Source organism: Cavia porcellus, unplaced genomic scaffold (assembly GCF_034190915.1).
Source record: "Cavia porcellus strain 051 isolate PalLab524CR breed Dunkin Hartley unplaced genomic scaffold, mCavPor4.1 scaffold_25, whole genome shotgun sequence".
NCBI lineage: Eukaryota > Metazoa > Chordata > Mammalia > Rodentia > Caviidae > Cavia > Cavia porcellus.
In genome coordinates, this window is record NW_026947508.1 from 11,243,193 (window position 1) to 11,263,541 (window position 20,349).

Here is a 20,349-nt window from a genome sequence, read left to right on the forward strand (position 1 = left end):
TGGCCCCCCGTGAGACTGTCTCCCCTTCCTTTGTCCCTTTTCTTCTGTCTAATAGTAAAGTCTTTCCTGCTTTGATACCATCTTTTTTTGTTTTCTGGGATTTTCTTTGAGATTCTTCATGTTAAGGAAAGCATATGATAACTTCCTGGGTCCTCCTGGGGCTGGTTTGTTTCACTAAATATGATGTTCTCTGTTCCATCCATTTCTCTACAGATGACGTGATTTCATTCCTTGTGACTGGAACACACTCCGTTGTGCACATGTGCCACGGTTTCTTTACCTGTTCATCTGTCGTGGGCAGCTAGGCTATCGTCAGCTGTGCGACAATAAATATGGGCCTGGGTAGGTGGTCATGTGCCGACTTAAGTCGTTCCGGGTCTACACTAAGGGGTGGCATAGCTGGGTCGAATGGCAGCTCTTTATTTCAGGTTTTTGAAGCACCTCCACCCTGATCTCCACTGTGACTGTACTAACTTACACTCCCACCAGCAGTGGAGAAGGTTCTTTTCTCCCCAAATCTCCACCAACTTTTTTTCTTTTTCTTTGTTGAGACGAGGTCTTGCTATGCAGTTCAGGCTGGCCTTGAGCTCACTTTGTAGCCCAGACTGGTCTCAAACTCACAATGATCCTCCTGCCTCAGCCTCCCGAGTGTTGGGATTACAGGCATGAGCCACCACGCCCGGCATCTCCACCAACTTTTACTATTTTCTATATTCTCAATGTCAGCCATTGTGATTGGGTAAGTGGCATCTCAGTGTAGCTTCAATTTACATTTCCCTAGGGGCTAAAAATGTTGAGCCTTTTTCCCATTGGTCATTTATACTTCTTCTTTTGAAAACTGTCCATTCAACTCATGTGCCCATTTAAAGACTGGGCTATTTATCTTCTTTTTGAATTTTTATATATTCCAAATGTTAATAGATGGTGTAAGAATAGATGGTGTAAGTTTCCTCCCATTCCGCAGATTGTCCCTGCCCTGTTTCTCTTGCTGGGTGGAAACTTTAATGCGACCTGGTCCGACTTGTTGATTCTCACTGTGATTTCCAGTGCCATTAGAATCGTATTTGGGAAGTCTTTGCCAGCGTCTGAGACTCCAAACATTTCCCTTGTGTTTTCTTCAACCTCAAAGTTTCTTCTGCTTTCAGCTTCTTGTTTTATCCCTGGGTCCTTGGACTTTTCGACTTGACTTTTGTGCAGGGTGAGAGAGGTCTGGTTTCAGACTTCCGCACGGAGGATCCAGCTTTCCCTGCACTGTTTGTGAAAGAGGCTGTCTTTCCTCCAGCATGTGTTTTTGGTTCCTTTATTCAGAATCAGATGGTTGTAGTTGCATGGGTTTGTTTCCATATCTTCTGTGTTCCCCTGGGCTAGGGGTCTGTTTTGTGCAGTACAGTGCATTTTTTTTGTTGTTGTTGTTACAATGGCAATGTAATATAATTTGAAATCAGCTATCGTGATGCATCTAGCCTTGCTCTTTTTGTTGAGGAGTGCTTCGGCTGTTCTGTTTCTTTTGTGCTTCCATAGGAACTTTAAGATTGTTTCTTCTAGACCACTGTCATTGGAATGTTGACGGTGACTTCACTGAATCTGTAGAACACAAAATGGCCATTTTAACAGCATTAATTGTGCTGATCTATGAGCATGGCAGGGTTTTCCATCGTCTCGTGTCTCCTTCAGTTTCTTTTCTCGATATTCTATGATTTTTATGGTGGTGGTCTTTTACCTCCTTGGTTAAGGTGATTCCTAGGGTTTGGGTCTTACGTCACTGTCTCTGTTGCTTTGTATTTTGGGGGAAAGGCGAGTGATCATGAAGGAACTATTTTCCCAATTTCTTTCTCAGGTAGTGCATTAGGGGTGTGTGGGAAATCTACTAATGTTACGGACACTGATTGTGTGCCCTGTCACCTTGTTTTCTAAGTGGCTGCGTAGCACTCCTCCTTGGCCCTTTTCATCCAGCCTGTCCCCAGGTGGTAGACACGGGCTGTGTCTCCTTTCACACGGGGCTGTGGGTGGTAGGTAATACTTTGCTAGATGTGGAATTGTTGGGTCTGAAGCTTTTCCTAAATTGCTTCCCAGGGCCCAACTGCCTTCCCAAAGAGCCTCTAGTGAATGCCCTGTGGCCGTCACCCCTCTCTGTGCGCCTGCCCAGAAGCCTCTGCCCCCAGGAGTCCCAGTCACGCACCCAGCGGAGTACATCTTAGGGAGACAGCAGCCTGCTTCAGGCTGGCACTCACTGTCTGTCCCTGTGCCTCGGGCTGTGAGATTTCCCATCATCCACAGCGGCTGACTGTGGGCACAGTGTTCCTCGAGGTCCCTGCTTCCTGGAGTCCAGGATTTCCTGTCCCCTTGGCTTTATGAAACCAGAGAGCAGGCATTCTAGTAAGAGGCTCTGGACTCGACTCAGAAACAAGGCCAAATGTGTCAGCAGAGATGTTTTCCGTGCCAAGCAGCAGTGAGCCAGGGCCATGGACAGCCTGGACAAAAGCACCCGAGGTGCAGCTGGCTGTCCCTGGCACAGATTGCTGTGCAGAGCACTCTGAAGGACGTGGCTCGTGTTGCTCAGGGCAACCAGGGGTGAAGCCTCTATCAGGTCCTGGTGGCCCGGAAGCTCCATAGGGCAGGGTACATGAGTCACTCCTGTTGGAATCCTGGCGCACATTCCTCCACGTGTTCAGTAACTATTGAGCACTTGCTGTATTCCAGACCCAAATTCCCAGGGGAAATTTGCGCCAGGAAGGGGGGGGGGTGTCTCTGCCCTCCCCCAGGCGCTGCACAGGTTTATGGGAAGGTCCCATGGGGCCGGAACCCCTGTGATTGTCGGTTTCTATTATGAGGCAGGATTTCTTCAGGAAAAAGGGAGAGGAAAACTGCAAGATAAAAGAAAAAGCATATTTGTTCTTTCTGGGAATGACTTTTGTCAGCAAGCTACTTCCTGTTTCTAAGCCAGGGTGGGTCAGAGGCCTTCAGAGTTGTATGAGAAAGAATCTCTGTCCCCTAAATAAGTAAGCTCCCAGAGGAGCTGTGAGGAGGGTCACATGGTCCCAGCTTATGCTTCAGCCCAGCAACTGAATCTCCGGGCTGCTGCGTCTCCCCACCCTGCCGCCCCCCAGGTTCAGACCCCTGCTTTCCTCACACAGAGAGGCAGAAAGCGCTGCAGGGAAACACGGCCTCTCATCAGTGAGCAGAACCATGGGGAACCAGGCACCCATGGGAAGGGCACCCATGTGTGATCCGGTGCGGCTGCAGCCAGCGTTGAGGACAAGCAAGACCCCGCAGCAGAGTGGTCCCCCCTCACCTCCAGGGCCCTGGGCCCGCTCAGTAGCTGGGGTGAGCTCGTCATGGAGCCTGCCTGAGCTCAGGGCACCCCAACTTCGTATTTACTGAGCACCTACTATGTTCAGCCACACAAATACCACTGCCGCCAAAGGAAACACACTTTGCTCCCACGAAGCCTATGTCCTGGGAGGGGAGAGATGGAAACCAGTTAATAATGAGCAAAACATCCAGTGGAGACAAGGAAGGGAAGGACAAAGTGGTAGGAGGGCCTCAGATGGCACTGCCCAGCCCCTTAAAGGAGCCCAGGGACCCTAATGCAGCACGAGATTGGGGCCACCATCATAAAGGCCAGCAACAAGGCTGGACTCAGGATGGGCAGGAGCGTTTATCACTCTGGGCTGGGAGGGAACAGGTGCTATATGTCCTCACTTGTCTGCCCCAGTGGAAGGAACTCCACAGGAGCAGGGCTGCTCTGAGGTTCCCTACCTTACCCCAGTGCCTAGAACACTGCCAGGTACATAGTCTGCACAAGAGAGACAGGAGGGTCAGGTAGGTGGATGACGGGCAGAGGAGGGATGGAGGCGTACATGTTTAGATAAGGAAATAAATAGACGGTAGGTCGGCCAAGATCTCTATGTCAGTTTTTAAAATAAGCTCAGTTCACTTGATACTATATATGTTATCTTTCATATCAAAACCAACAGTATGAAATGAACCAAGATTGCTATTTTAAAAATAGTTATAAGAGAACCAGATTGTCAACTTCTTCCCTTTCCTGCCAGCCTCCTGAGGCCTTCGGGGCAGCTCATCTACAACTGAAAACCGCCCCAACACCTCTTCCCATGTCCCCACTTACCCATGGGACATTTATCACTGCCCACCATGGATTTTCCCCACCTCCCTTCACCAGCATCTGTCACCCCAAACTGGGTTACAAAGCCTATGATGGTAAGTGAGGAGATTGCCAGCTTCAGTCCCTGCGGAGTCCTCAGGCCTAGATCAAGTCGCGGCACTCGGAGGTGTTCAAAAAGTCTGAGGGAAGCCGGGGATTTAGCTCAGCGACGGAAGAGCCTGCCTGGCAAGCGCGAGGTCATGAGTTCAATCCCTGGTACAAAAAGAAAGTCTGAGTGAAAGGGATGAATGAGTAAATGAAGGGGTGAAGGAGGGAATGGCTTTCCCTAGAAAATGATGTGCAACTTGGAGTCCACGGGCTTCGTGGGATCTCTAGAAGTTATCAGCTAATGTTTTGTGTAGGGGAATTTTTCAAAATGACAGAACACTGCATTCTTCCAAATCTTAAAAGGGTGAATGGCTTTAAAGACCAAGAAGACCTTCCCGGGCTGTGCCCTGAGTACACGCAATTATGACCCCGAGCTGTCCCTTAGGGTCCACCCACATGTGGCCAATGGCTACCGTACTGGTGGATGCAGGTATAGGACATTTCCTTGCAGAAAGTCCTGTGGGACACACTGTGCTCGAGGCCATGGGAGCCCCCAGGAAAGGTCTGCAGACCAATCAAGAGCCAGTGTGTCAAATCCCCCAGCAAGGGGGAAGAAACCATCTTTATTAAGGATTTTGAAGAAAGCACCACGTGTTCACATCTAAAATTGTTGCTCTGGGGCTGGGTTTGGGGTTGGACTCAGTTTAAAAGCCTATGGTTAGTTTGCACGGGGCCCTGAGTTCTGCCTCTAACACTGCAAATACTAATAGTAGTAGTAAGAAGAAGAAGAAGAAGAAGAACTTAGAGAAATAGAACCTGCTGCCATTGTTCCAAAGAGAAGACAAGAAAAATATCAAGTGGAAACTTGGGCAGAGAAGACTATTAGAAGAAAAACAAATCACGGAGAAGGAATATAGAGAGATCTTTTATTTATAGTGATGCTAATTAGGTAGGAAAGCCAGAAATCCGCCCAGATAGGATTTGATATTTTCGATGAAGTTTTAAACCCCTTCTGTGCTGGAGCCCTGAGGATATTTTCCAGAAGTGCTAAATGACAGGGCTCCAGCCATACAGGAGTTCTGCACATTCCTGTGAATACAAAGGGATATTCCGGTCCCTAGGTAAGCTGCTGTCTACATGTCCTCTGTTCCCAGGAGCAATCCTTCAGTGACCTGGGGGCCAAGTGCAAAGGGCACCGGCATGAGGAAGTCATCCAGCGGCAGAGAAAGGCCTTGTCAGAACTCCGTGGGCGCGTCAAAGAGCTGGAGAAGGCCAACTCTTGCAGTAAGTACCCTCCTCCCTGCCCCAGCCAGCGGCTCAGAGCCTGGGGCTCATTTTCAGAGCTGGCTGATTGAGCAGGACAGCACCCCATCGTACCCTCCCTCCCACCACCTCATCATCAGAAGGCTCAGAGCCAAGCACAGACCTTGATGTGAAATACGTGGGCACCATGTAACTCTGGCCATTGGCCTGCTTTTTCTTATTTCACTGTGCTCCTGTGGAGGCCCTGCTGTGGACTAACACAGCCAAAGGGGCAGCTCTGGAAGCCCCGTAGCGCCCACCATTCAGAGAGGATGGAGCACCGTCAAGACTGGGAGCTCACCAGGCCACAGGCACTGGACTGAGGCCCCGAAGCCTGGCTGCAGTCCCATCCTTGTCCCGGTGACTGGACAGCCTAGGCCAATTCACCTGCAAGACTTCTGCACCAACACATGTGTGACCTCAACCTCAGTAACTGTGTAGCCTTGGACAAATCATTGAATCCCCCTAGGCCTCAGTTTCCCCATCTGCCCAGGGAGGTTGTGAGGATTAAAATGCGCTCCAGTTAAGTGTCCCATACATCATACCTACAATTATTACCTAAAATAACTTCTTCCTGAGTCTAAATTATTTCTTTTATAGATCCTAAGGACCACCTGAATGAATCACTCCTGGAATTAAAGACACTCAGAATGGAAAAGAATGCCCCCAAAATACTATTGGACACAAAATCCGGTTTTCCAACTCTCTCAAGAATAGAGATCCAAGCGGTGAGCAAAGAAAATTCGTCTCTGCAGAGCGTGGAACACAAAGAGGGTGGGCATTAGGACCGCACAAGCCACCTGCGCTGGCTCTTGGGGCATCAGTGGTTTGGGTCAGGTCCTCCTGAGGGGGCGAGGTCTGAACCTGCAGCTGGTGAGGGACAGGAGGTTTGCACACAGTGGTGGCCTCCTCCTGCCCAGTGTGACGCAGAGTGGCCTTGACCCTGGGCCAGGACGATCTCTGAAGCATGGTGGCCGTCTCTTCACGGCAGGTGTTACATTCTGCAGAAAATGTTCCGCAAGCTAATTCACAGTATCACGCTAAGGTCTGCCTCTTACTGTAAGCTGGAAACTAGCAGCGGGGCTACACTTCACAGGACAGAATCTAGAACCCCAGGGACCTTTGGACATCCGTGGCTAAGGCCCAGCCTGAAAGCCGCATGACCTCTGGCAAAGGTCTTTAACCTTTCTGGGACCTGCTGTAATACGATGACAAAGGTGTTAGAGATAATTATTTAGGGCTTAGTCCAGTGTGTGGTTCATAGCACACACTTAATAAATGATAGCTATGATGATGATGATGATGATAATGATGATGATTAAAATAATATTATTCAAGGAAAACTTCCCTTCCTAAGGGGCACGAATTGATTTGCCAGGACTGTTGGGAATGGGCTGAGTGTGAAGTTGGGCCCTCAGTGGATGTTTTGGCATTTGGTAGACATGCCACAGGATCCACAGAGTGGGTGCCCACCGCAGCCGCTGACCTGCATTTCTTTACATTACATTGCATTTTTGTTACTGGAGATTGAGCCCTAATGCTACACATTAGCTTTAACCCCAGCCTTTTTAATTTTTTACTTTGAGACAAGGTCTTCCTAAGTCACTAAATTGCCAGGCTGGGCTTAACTTTGAGGTCCTCCTGCTTCCACCTCCCAGAGTACTGGGATTAAGGGCTTTCCTGGCTTGTAGCTGGACCTAAGCGCACACAGGCTTCTAGAAGAAATACCGAGGCCATCCTATCTAGGACTATATTCTCTTCAACAATTTTTCTGCGCATTTGCCAGAGTCCAGGATGAAGGTCTTTGGAAATGAGCTGGAGCTCTTGTTAAAAGCAAACCTTCATTTTCCAGCGCTGGGTACATGGGGACCATCTTCGAGCAGGAGGCCAGCTAGAGCCTGATATCCTGACCCAGCCTCCCAACATGGGCCTCCCCTTGAAGATGACCTACCACTAACCTACCACTAACAACACACAGCAGGAAACCTCCCAATGCTCTTTAAAAACCTACAGACCCCTCCACACTGTCAGTGGGATCCAAAGATTAGAGCATGAGGGAGTAGAGTCTACACTGATTTACACCTGCTGGGTTGAGCTAAGCCCTTCCTATGCATTATTGCATTTAAACAGAGTCTGGTCATTGTCATTATCCACATTTTACAGAGGAGAAAAAAAAAAAGGCTTCAGCAGACCAAGTACCCCATTCAAGGTCACAGAGATGAATGAGGAGCCAGGGCCTATTCCCTGCTGGCTGCCTCTTGCTCCCTGCTTGCCCCGGAAAGGGGTGCAGATGACTTAGCCAAGGGGGCTGGAGACCCCAAGCTGCTTTTCAGATCGTTTCTTCAGCAAATCTGCTAGACTGACTGTCACCTCGAAGCCCCTCAGATTGGATAACTGGATGCCTGCCTTCCCCCATTGCAGTCACGTGGGGGTCTCTACATTTCTGTAAGGGGAGTATTTTATGGTTAGTCTCAGAGGACTCAGTGCGGCGCCCGCAGACACCGTGGGCTCAGGTGTTTGTATGTTCACGGCACAACCTGAAAAGCCAATTTGAGTCTAAGGAGACTTATCACGGTCATTTGCAGTCTCCAGACTCCCGTGTGACTCGGTGGCCTGCTCATGCTCACTAGGTTCCTGGCAAGTGTGTGGCTGTCACCTACCTCTGTCACCTCAGGAAAGAGTCTGCATGAGCCACGCCCACCAGCCCCGGCCCCAGAAAAAAATCTCCCCACACTTTCTGAAGGCTTCATTTCTGCTGCGTGAAAATGAGATTCCTCCACTAAAAGGAAAGGAGTGTTTGGTGTTTTTCTTCTGGTTTGGGATTTTTGCTTTGTTTTTGTCTTTGCTGTTGCCATGCTGGGGATTGAGCTGAGGGCCATGTGCATGCCAGGCAAGCACTGTTGCACTGAGCTTCACCCCAGCTGGGCAGAAGACATTTTTCCAGGTAACTATCCATCCATGCATCCATCCATCCATTCACTCATTGAGTATAACTGTGCCAGGTGGCCATGCTAGACATAGCAATGGAGTAGTGGACAGACACCCACACGGTCGCTGTCTTAGTCACTTTTCTCATTGCTGAGACAAAGTACCCAAGGCCCACCAGTTCAAGGAGGAAAGGCTTATTAGCTTACAGTTTTTCAGGTTTCAGCCCATCATCGGCTGGCACCAAGGCGGGATGGATGGCAGACGGGCATTGCAGGGGAGAAACAGTTCATGGAAGGCCAAGGTAGAAAAGCTACAAGGGGTGACCACAGCTCACTCTGTGCCCTGTCGTCTTATCCAGGCCCCTCGGGGTGGGTAGCCTCACAGCCTTAATCCCAGCACCCTTGACCCTAACATTGCACCATGAACTATCCCAGGGTCACACACTCTGGATCCAGCCCCACCCATGACCACATGAGGCTTTGGGGGGCCATCTAGACACAGCCAGAACAGGCCCCATCTCCATGGAGCTTGTCAAGTAGGCTAAGGAGCCTCGACCTCAACACTGTTGATATCTAGGCCCAGACCACTCCCACTCAACTTGGAAAAGGTCTGTCCTGGGTGCTGAGGCATGTTGAGTGGCTCCCTTGTGGTTAGCCCATGAGATGCCATAGAGTCTCCATCTTCAGCTGCAACATCCAAAAATATGTCCAGACACTGGTAATGTCCTAGCAGAAGGATACGAAAATCAACCCTACTGAGCATCATTCCTCTGGAGGGAAGCCAGACAGTGATCAAAGGAGAGAACAAGCCACGTGTCATGGAGAGCCATTCTCCGAAGCATTCGAACGGTGACAAAGAATCCCGGCTGAGTGTTCAGGAACCAAAATACACCAAGCGAGTCTTTTGATCTCTCCTTTTGTAATCCCACCGTGCTTTAGCTTCTGGTTACAGAAATTCATCATAGACCGCTGAGAGAGTTCTGATTGCTTTTTTTATTTCAACCTCAGAATGGCCTTCCCAGCCCAGGGCCCAGTTTGGCCTCAGAGAAGTCAGGGAAAGCAGATATGGCTGAGGCCTTGGAGCTCAGTGAAAAGCTGGTACGTGCACAGGGCGTCCGTCCCCTCTCCTGCCCAACGCCTGGTTCCCTGCAGCCACTGCTAACCACGGGATAGTTTACTAAATATCAACCTCACCCTGCTTCATTGTTCTACTAACTCTGCAGACACCTCTACTACGCAGCATGGGTCAGAAACTGCATAGCCAAAAAAAAGAAAGAAAAAGAGAGTGCACAGCTGAATTCCCGGAGAGCCTGAGTGTTAGAATGAGTGTTTACGTCTGCTGTCATTTACCCGCTGGTTCTCAAAGAGGCTCCTGGGAGTGGATGTGGGGCAGTCAACACCCCAAATGCATTCATTTCCAGAGCATTTGTTTGCTCTCTGCGACGCAGACCATGAATGCAGAAGAATTAGCCACAGACTGCCTTACAGCGGCCAGCCCTGGCCCAGGCGACAGCCCTCTCCTGTCACCACTTTGTTTGCAGTACATGGACATGAGCCGGACGCTGGGAAGCCTGATGAACATCAAGGATATGTCGGGCTACGTGTCCATGAAACACCTCTCCCCCAGAGAGAGAGAGAAGGTCAATCTGCTGCGACAGAGGGACCTGGATCTGGTGTTTGACAAAATCACGCAGCTCAAGAGCCGGCTGCAGCGGAAAGAGGAGCTCCTGCGGAGCTACGAGCGGGACATCGAGCAGCTCAGGTATGGCCCAGGGGACCTCAGGAGGCTGGGCCTCTTCTCTTGGCTAAGTAGAGACAGGAGCAGACACCTGGGGCTGGGACAGGAGGGCAAAAGCCTGGGTGTGGAACCACTAAGCTCCTGGGGGGAAGCATCGAGGCCTGATGGGGTGGATCTGTCTGTGAGACGAGATTGGATTACTCAGTTTCCCCTGTCTGCATGTTCTGAATGTGCAGAACCTGTTATCATCCTTAATTGGTGGTCACCACTCGTGTGGCTTTGATGGTACCATGACTTTCCCAAGAGTCACAGGTCCTACCACCATCACCAGAAGCGGGGCTCGTAGCACATCCTGGGCCCTTGATGAGGCCATGTCTAGTCCCTGAGCTATGCGCTCTGCCCTCTGCATCCCCACAAGGCCTTGTCCCAGGCTCCCCTGGTAAGGAAACTCCCCAGGGCACCCTCTGTGGAGGTATTTGCAGAGGTCCCCATGGGACCCTGACAGATGGGGAGGATGAGGGGAAAGGGACTCGTCTCTCCATGCACTCAGGCAGAGCAAAGTGTCCGTTCAGCTGTACCAGTCACAGGTGGCCAAACTGGAGGACGACATCTACAAGGAGGCCGAGGAGAAGGCACTGCTCAAGGAGGCCCTGGAGCGCACCCAGCGGCAGCTGCAGCAGGAGAAGAGGCTCAACAAGGCCGCCAGGCAGCAGAGGGTAGGCACGGCTGCTCCTGCTCCGGGCCCCTCAGACCTGGCCAGGGGAGGTCCCAGAGTGTCTTTAGGAGGGCGGCACACTTTCTGATGCAAATGAAGGTGGCCGAAGAGCTTTGACAGCAGACAGAGCTGGGTTTAGACCAGAGTTCCACTGCTTACTGGGTGGCCTTAGGCAGATTTCCAAACTTCTCTGAGACTCGACACTCATATGTATTTTTTAAAAGGTGGCAGGTATTCATTTTTTCATCATTCTGCTCGGAATGCACAGGCACATAAGCTCTCTGAGAACAGAGTTCTGGGTCCATTATTCTGAGTGTCCAAAACATAGTAGACACCTAATGAGTATTTGGCAAATGAATGGAGGGAAGGGCAGAGAGAAGGGCAGGCTGATGGATGGAAAGTTGGATAAGAGATGGACAGCAGCTCGATGAATGGACAAGTGGATGGGCAGAGGTTGGACATTGCTGTCAGGCCTGGGTTGCAAATCACATTGAGAAATCCAGGTTCCAGACGCGGGCAGGCAACTCAGCTAAAAGAAATCTCCTCCTCCCTCATCTTGGTATCCATGTATCATAGGATACCAGGGTCAGTCCTGGATTCAAATCCCTCTGCTTGTTAATTGTGGGACCTCATGCAAGTCTCCTCTCAGAGCCCTGCCTCCAGCGTGGTGAAGAGCAGCCATCGGCATCCGCCTTGAAGGGCCGTGTGAGGATTAAACACAGCACAGGCGTCTCTCACTACCCTGCGCTGGCTGGCTGACCTGGTAGCTGGTGGTCTCGGGTGGTAAGGGGCACCTGGACTGTCTCTGGAGCACCTGGGATTTGCTGGATGTACACCACCCTTCCCCGTATTGTCCATTGCCAGCAGATGGGCTCTCAAGTAAGTCCCACACAGCTGGGCACTCACGGCCAGCACCTGGCCAGTTTGAGATGTTTCCTAACAAGTCTGAGTCTGCAGCATGGTCAGCAGAGGGGCTTCTTTGTTGTGTTTGCAGTTACATCTGCATCTGTCCACTCCTGCGCTCCACAAGCATGGCTCAGGGCCAGCCCTCGGCTGAGCACCAGGACAGGGACTTTTCAATAGACTCAGTTTACTTTAACTTTTCCTACAATAGAGCAGATCTCAAGTCTGGGGTCAGCCCAACAAGGACAACAATAACCAACCACAGCCACCACCTCTTCATGACCTTCTACAGCTGCATAAGGGCCATGTCCAGGCTCTGCAGGAGTGGTCAGTTTCCTAGTCCCTCCACCAGCCCTGCCTGACTGGTGCAGTAGTCCTACCTTACAGACAAGAAAGTGAGCCTTGCAGAGTAAAGAGACCTGCCAGAGTTCACACAGCAGCTGGTAGAGAGGGGTGGGACCCGACTCCGGATGCCGCCAGCCCTGGTTACTGTGCTGTCTGTGGGGCTGGATGTTAGGGGCCCTCTTGTTATTGTTAGATTATTTTTCCTTTGGAGATGTGTATGTTTGGACACTTGTGTGTCTGTTTGCATGTATGTGACTGTGTTTACATGTGTATACTGTGTATGCATATTTGAATGTGTATGGTTGTATGTGAATGTTTGTGTCTGTGTGGCTGTGTCCATGTTTGCATATGTGGGGCTGTGTGTGTTTTCTTGTATGACTCTGTATGTGTGCATTTGTAATGCATGTGACTGTCTTAGTTACTTTTCTCTCTTATTGTTGAGACAAAATACCTAACACCCAAAGTTAGAGGGAGAAAGGTCTACATAGCTCAGAGTTCGTAGAGGTTTCGGTCCATAATCTGCTGGCTCCAAAACAGGGTGGCACGGTAGAGGAGACATAGTTCATGGTGGGCAGAAGGTGGCACAGCAACAAGGGGCGCCACAGATCCAGGCTGGCTGGAACTCACACCCTCAGTCCCGCTGTCCCTGAGCCTGCGTTGCACCGTGAATCAATCCCAGTGTCACACTCTAGATCCAGCCACCTCTGAAACAGCCCCACCTATGACTACATCTAGACACAAGCCATACTGGTGACTGTATGTGTGTATGTGTGTGTGTGTGTGTGTGTGTGTAACTGTTTGTGTGTCTGTTTGCGTGTGTGTGACTGTGTGCATGTTTATATGTAACTATGTTTGCATGGATGTTATTGTGTATTCATGTTTATGTGTGACTGTGTGTACATTTGCACATGTGACTGTATTTGTGTACATTTGCATATGTGGCTGTCTTTGTGTATGTTTGCATGTATGTAGGTGTACATATGCATGTGTGCTTCTGTGCATTTGCATGTGTATGGCTGTGTGTGCGTATGGCTTCGTGTGTGTATGTTTGGATGTGTGTGACTGTGTGTGCGTGTTTGGAGGTGTGACTGTGTGTATCCATCTTTGTATGTGACTGTGCATATGTGTGTGCATGTGTGTAGCTATGTGTGTGTATGTTTGCATGTGTGTGTGCATGTTTGCATGTGTGAGACTGTGTGCATGTTTGCACTAGTGACTGTGTGTGTACACATTTGCAAGTGTGTGACTATGTGTGTGTTTGCATATATGTAGCTGTGTGTTTGCACACATGTGGCTGTATGCATGTTTGCACATGTGTGACTGTGCGCATGTTTGTGTGTGTATGGCTGAGTTTGCGTATGTGTGGCTGTGCATGTGTCACCTGCCTGATCTCTGAAGCCAGACCACCAAAGAAGGGTGCCCCCTATCCAGGAAGTACTCTCAAGTGAGCTCCCACAGCAACCCACCCCCTCCCTGCAGACCTCCAGACAGCGAGCGCCCTGGCTCAAAGTGCCAGAAACCAGAACGAAAGCACCCGTCCTGGTGGGAGTTGGGGGAGGCCCAGGCATGGCCTCTCAGGCATCGCAGCTCTGAATTAAACATCACAAGCCTCAGCATGTGTGTGTCGCTGGGCTGCCTCAGGCAGAGGACAGGGTCTTTTCCCCCTGAGCCCTGTTGGGGGAGCTGCAGTGGCACCAAAGTCCAACTCGTTCTTTGATGTGCTCTCTGGAGAGCCCACTTCTTCGAGATGTTTTCTGGGGCTTGGCAGCCCAGGCCCCCAAGCAGACACCAAACCACAAAACAGGACAACAAAGGCCCCAAAAAGCCTGTTGTGGTGTGCTGGCTGGAAGCTAAGAAAACCTGAGGATTTACATAATCAGCATTACATGCATTATTCATGGGCTCCCTCATTCATGCACAATGCAGGGGCTGTGCCAGCTGGTTTGGCACTAGAATCCTTCCCTAGAGGGAGATCTGAAGTGCCCTGGTTAAGCCTGTGTCAGGGTCCCCAGAAGAGCTAAATCCGGGGCCTTGCAAGTTCATGGACTTCGTGGGGTGAGGAGACTGGACAGGAACCACAGCCACAGTGGTGCTGTGGGTCTCCCTCATAGAACAGGGCCCTGGACCCGCTGGCTGCACCACTCTGCAAGCTTACATCTCTCCCACTTCAGCCTATGGCTCTCGGGGTGCTCATCCTGGGGGTACGGGTTCATGTTTAAGGACTGTTCTTAACATGGTGTCAGAAGCTCCTATTTTTCAGGGGGGAAAATAAATTCCAAAATTTTGCTGGATTCTAAAGGGAATCTGTATATCTCCACATCTCTCTTGGCATCAGCTCCTCCTTAGGAATATATTTTCATTTTAAAAAGGGAAGTTTAAGGAAAATGAAATGTAAGTTTCACCTTTGGTGTTTTCACAAGAAGCCTTCATTTTTCCAGGCTCCTGTATAAAATCTCAGTAGTGGTTCATGAAGATGGACCAGTTGAGGCGCTGGAGGATGAAATTATTCACATGGAGCTCCAAAACCACCTTCCCCCACAGACAGACAGAGAGACAGACAGACAGACATGCTACAGTGTCGTTTTGGTGTTTGAACATCTCTTCACCAAGCAGAACTTTCCAGAATCCGGTCACACTTCCGTACAAATACCGTCAGCTGCACAAATGAGGCTCAATATAAAATTCTGGGAGAACAATGTTGGACATACCCTAGTCATGGGTCTCCTGACCCTGGAGTGCCCTGGAAGCTCTTTCCAGGGCACAATGTGACAGTGACCATGGCCCAGACTGAGCTCCGTTTACTCTACTTCCTACATCACATCAAGCCTTTCAAAATTAAAAGACCAACACTGGAGACAAATGAATAGGGTTCATGCCCACCTCTGCCCCTGAGTGACAAGTGAGTGTCTTTACCTCCGTGTCTCAGGCTTCTCAACAACAGCACTAACAACAGGACCTACAGGTGCTTCTGGGCCAGTGGGAAAGGGCTCAGTGACAAAATGCATATGGCACCCGGCACCTAGAAAACTCAGTTACTACAGAAAAAAGCAGCTCTGGTTGGTGGGGGCCATTCTTTCAGAGAACTGCCTGCCAGCTGATGAGTCCAGCTAACCCTGAGACTTTAATCCCTGGTCCCCCTAATGTTGGCAGCTTCTTTGTAAAGCTTTCTTTTCTGTGTGGTGAATACAACTAAGGCTACAGCCAAGAGAGCGCCGCTAACTTTTTGTGAATGGGTTAAGGCTGGAATGTTCAATAGAAAACATTCAAATGCATTGAAATCGCCCTTTGAGAAGCATACAAGGCTTCCTGAGCCCCTTGTTAGGAAATTTGAGAACAGCTGAAATGCATTTCTGGTCTGGGAAGCAACTCAGCTCCCTTTCCGGGCTCTAGCCAATCAAATCCTGGTCAAACTTGAGCACAGCTTTTCTGGGTGGTCTCAGCTGAGCTGGTGCCCCTAACCTTCCTGCCACTCAATTTGTTTAGACCCCTGTCTCTAAGAGGAGAACAAAAACAGTGCCTATCACACAGGGTTTGAGGCAGCGAGAACATGTATAGAAACCCGTAAGCAAATAAGACTTCTCAATGCCACCATCATCATCTCTGTTCTGCTTGATTCACTGTTTTCCAAGATTTTCTTTGGAGTATTCTCTGGAGCCTGTTTTCCTCGGTGCCACGGTATGTTTTTGATCAAGGAGTAGAAGTTGTCAGAAGTTGTATAAACAGAATGGAATGGGAGGCTCAGGAATGCTACCCCCAAGCCCCCAAAAGGATGAAAATATAAAATGTGGGTAGGAGGTACAATGTATGAGTAGAACATGGCTAAAGAAAAAGGGGCTTTGATCACACAGCCCTGTCTTCTGCCACCCACTTCCGGTGACCCACAGCCCCTCTCAGAAACCCCTCAATGTTCCCGTGTTAGCACAGGTAAGGACATACTAAACACTCTCACTTACCTGATATTTTCACTCAGGAACGTTTAGAGGAGCATGAACAGAAAACTGCAAAAGAATGGACACCTTGCAACTGTTCCTTCAAAGAGAGAGAGAGGCAGGTATGGAAAAGTGTTCTGATCAGGCAGCCACGCCCACAGTACAGACAGTCTTTGCAAAGGATAAGAGTCCTGGAATATAAATGCCAATGGTGATGCCCCAGGAACCCCAGGCCCCCACCCCAGCCTGCCTGCCTGCACTTTAAACAGAGGACGTAAGAGACAACTGTGTTAGTTATTCCCCTGTCATTGCTGAGACAAAGTACCTGATGCCCAAAATTAAGAAGGAAAGGTTTATTTAACTCACAGTTTGTGGAGGTTTCAATCCATAGTCAGCTGGCTTCAGCCCATAATCAGCAGGGTGGCATGGCAGAGGAGCAACAGTTCAGGGTTACCCCAGAATTGCACCATAAATCAAACTCTAGAAATGCCCCCCCCAACTGCATGAGACTTTGAGGAGACATCTGGACACAAACCATAACAACAAGGAAGAGTCTAACCCTGGATCTTGAGGTCAGAGTAGACAAGAAAACTCAAGTGTGCCTCTGGGTCATGGAGCAACCCAAATAGGCACAGAATGATTTGGGGACCTGGGAACGAGGTCATGAGAAAAGAAGAGAAAGGGAAGAATAAGAGCCCCAGGAACCCTGATTAAAGGATGAAGTAAAGAAAAATGGGTATAAAGGGGCTGGGGATTTAGCTCAGCGGCATAAGCGCCTGCCTTGCAAGCAGGCTGTTATGAGTTCGATCCCTGGTACCAATAAAAAAAATGGGTATAAAATGAAGTGAGGATTGGAGATGGAAGCCCAGTGGTAATGACCCTTCCACCTGCCAGGGAGAGGCCCATTTGACTCAGGGCTTCCCAAAGCCAATTGGAAACGGAGTCCAGTGATGTCTAGCCCCCACTGTCTGTGAGATACTATGCATGAGCAGCTCACAAGTGCTCTTGGCACAAAGGCCAGCCTAGGCGTCCCCTAGAGGAGACAAAGGGTGACAGAATAAACCACATCCCTAAGAACAGCCTTCTGCAGAAATGACAGGATGCAACCAGGCTGTGTCTGAGGACAGTCCTTGAGACAGACAGATGTCACCACATCTGCTGAGACCAGTCAAGTTGGGTGCACGCAGGTCCGTGGGTGTGCCCCGGTGTTTAATCCAGGACTGGCTTTTGGAGCAGTGGTCAAACTGGAGTTTCAAATACTTAATCCAGGCCAGGTCAAACTGGAGTTCCAAGGAATCCCGGGGTCCCCCAAAAAGGTGGGGCTTTCTGTGCCCCCCATCTTGCCTCCCCAATGCAGCATCCTCTCTCCACTTTCCACGCTGAGGTCCTTACCCTTTGCTCAGGTAAAGGGTTCTGCTGCAAAAGCAGAAGGCAAAAGAGTAGGAAGGAAGGTTTGCAACCACCATGACTGGTCTCCAAACTCGGTCCCTCTAAACTAGCTTTGCAGTAAACGCTTCATGACTGCAGGCTCAAGGCTTCCTAAATGGAAAATACTGAGCAGCTGGCTATCAGCTAGGTAGATATTGTCACAGACGGGCTTTCACGCGGCTGACCAAGAGTCACATCCCATCCCCAACACACTCCTATTTTCTTCCTCCCTCAGTTTTGGGAAAGCCAGTCGGGCTGCCAGGTTCAGGAGAAAAACTTAAACAGGAGCCTAGTTACATCTGAATTGCAGATAAACAACAGATAGTTATTTAGTCTAGGTGTGTCCAAAATATCACATGGAACGTATTTATAGCAAATATATGTATTTGTTTCCATTTTGATGTTTGGATGAAACTGGGCATCCTGTGTTTTACCCAGCAGCCCCTCAATGCACGTTTACTGAGCACAAATGAAGCCAAGCACAGAAGCAGGCTGTCCCCAAACAGCAGCCCCCACGTCCGCAGATGTACCTTGTGTGACTCAAAGGATAATTTTTTTGTTGCTGTTGTTTAGGGTTGGTGTTTGTTTAAAATAACATCTCAAAATAGGGCACTTTCATAGAATACACTGGATGCCCACTTCTCTGGGAAGCTTGGAAGACCCGGTTCCATCAGGCTCACAGTCCTGAGAAGGACCCCCGCCTCTCTCAGCTTTACCGCTGTCCACATTTCACCCCATATTCACCTCCCCAGCTCTGCAGCTCAGGGATCTCTGACAACTCCCTCTTTCCAAAGCCCCCCATGGGTGGCCTGCCTGCAACCAGCTGAGAGGTGGCCCCGGCTTGATCAGCACTGTTGTATCCCCAAAACCTTGAGTGGCTCTTTTCTTCTACAACTGTCCCTGAGAGGCAGGGTCTTGAGCATCCTGAAGGCCACAACTGCCAGCCAACCCCAGGGAGCCAGCAAGCTCCAGGGTCAGGGGAATGGCAGCTTCCAAACAGGTCCAGAAATCAGCCACTAGGGGTTCCTCCCACCCACACTTAAGCAGGGACACTTTAGCAGCAACTGTAGGACTGTCTGAAACTTCTGTCCCCTGCTCTGGGAGGCTCTGCCACCACCTGAAGCAGATTAATACACCAAGAAGAGACAGCATTTTGAGGGGTCTCTTAGCTGGCCAGCTCCCTCCCAGCTGGGTCCCCTGAAGAGAGCCCCAGTGGTCTCAGCATCATCCCTAGAGGCCACAGCCCCCTCTGCAGGCCCATGCTGTCACTCCTCGTCCCAGGAAAGCCCCAGCCTTCCAAATGGGCAGCATCTGAAAGTTGATGAGTTTCTATTTTCCTTCAAAGCAAAAGACCAAGAGCAGGAGCAAAAGCTAAATGTTGTCAATATTCTTTCTGTGTTAAAGAGACGGATGATCGCAGAGACGGTGAAGGGCAAGGTGCACAGTGCAAATTTCCAGGTGAGCCAGAGAGGGAAGAGAGAAAACGGCAGGTGACCGCAGGAAACCCAGGAGGTGGTAACACCCCGTCTACCGGGACAGGCACTTAGCTGGTGCCAGACCCGGTTGGTATTGTTGTTGTCCCAGTTGACAAATGAGGTGTCTGAGGCTCAGGCACTAATTTGTCCAGTGCCACCAACTAAGTAGGAGAACTCGAGGGAGCCTAGTGTGAATCTGAGTCCAAAGGTGTCCAATGCGCTCCTCCAGGTTATAACCCTGAACCAGGCTGGGCGGCATGTGTCTTGAATTTCAAGGAAGCATCTTCCAGAATATTCTTTCTTGAGAATCAAGGCTGCAGTTCACACATTGCCATTCACAGTTCTGCCCTGGCCCCGGAATTCCTATTCTCATTCCCACCTCACAGAAAGGAGAGACAGGCGAGCTCTCTGCACCGTGACACCCACTTTACCGTGGAGTAGGACAAGGAGACGTACTCAGGTCTGATAAGAGGCCAGCAGTACCCTGAGGTAACCAAATCATCATGGGAGAAGCCAATCTACATGAGGGACCTTCTTGGAAAGCAGAGGCACCTTCTCAGTCAGCATCCTTGTCCTAAGACTAGACAATGGCTGATCAGAACACAATGCAAGGGCCCCCTACACCTGAGACCTGCACACCGGGACTGAGAGGAGGCTTGTCACTTAACTCCTTTACACCCAGGGGAGAGACTGAGTAGGCAGAAGCCATCCTGCACCGGGTTTTGGCCAAGGAGTATCTGTAAATATAAAATCACGGAGAAGATACCGGGATGGCCCCAGATGTAGTATTGCACTTCTCTAAGATATGAGGCCCCCTGGAATTTTGGGCCTCTACTAGCCTGAAGAGAAGGGAAAGTGACTGTTTCTACTGTGAGCAATGTGACTGTCCCCTTCCTCCAGCCATCCATCAAGGGCTTCCAGGTTTGGGGTCTAGGACGGGGCCTGACCCGCCTTACAGAGGAGCCACTGAGCAAGAGATCAGTGCTGGCAGGTGAGGCAAAGACAGGCTGGCTCGGGCTGACACTTTTGATCTCTAGTTTTCAAGGCTTATTTTTTTCTAGCTATCTTCAGAAAGAGGTAGCAAAGAGTAACACTTACTGTTGTGCATTGTATGCTAAAGCAGAAAATCTTCTAGTGTCCGGTCTTCTACAAAATCTCTTAGGAATATATTAAGTACCTAGCCTAGGTTACTAGGGTACTGGGCGCTGGAGAGAGGAGAGTAAATAAGACGGTGTTGTCCTGGCTCTTGGCCATTCAACAGACATTTCTAGAGCTTGTGACATGACCCGTGCAGGTCTGGTTTGAAAGCCAGCCTCACATTCTCCGCAGGAGCACGTGTAACTTCTTTATATACATAAAGCACAAATATGCAGG

General features: G+C 49.9%; 1 protein-coding gene across 4 annotated transcripts in view; it reads left to right on the top strand.

The window, feature by feature from the left end:
• Positions 1–20,349, top strand: part of Fhad1 (forkhead associated phosphopeptide binding domain 1) — a 124,665-nt gene that overhangs the window by 95,548 nt on the left and 8,768 nt on the right. For 3 of the 4 annotated variants that reach the window (XM_063235551.1, XM_063235552.1, XM_023565746.2), the window contains 7 exons: positions 5,368–5,497; positions 6,116–6,243; positions 9,451–9,540; positions 9,984–10,204; positions 10,731–10,896; positions 16,114–16,194; positions 18,905–18,958. In XM_063235551.1, the coding sequence (XP_063091621.1) occupies positions 5,368–5,497; positions 6,116–6,243; positions 9,451–9,540; positions 9,984–10,204; positions 10,731–10,896; positions 16,114–16,194; positions 18,905–18,958 (870 nt within the window). The remainder of the gene's footprint in view (positions 1–5,367; positions 5,498–6,115; positions 6,244–9,450; positions 9,541–9,983; positions 10,205–10,730; positions 10,897–16,113; positions 16,195–18,904; positions 18,959–20,349) is intronic. The other variant, XM_063235553.1, reaches the window with a different exon arrangement.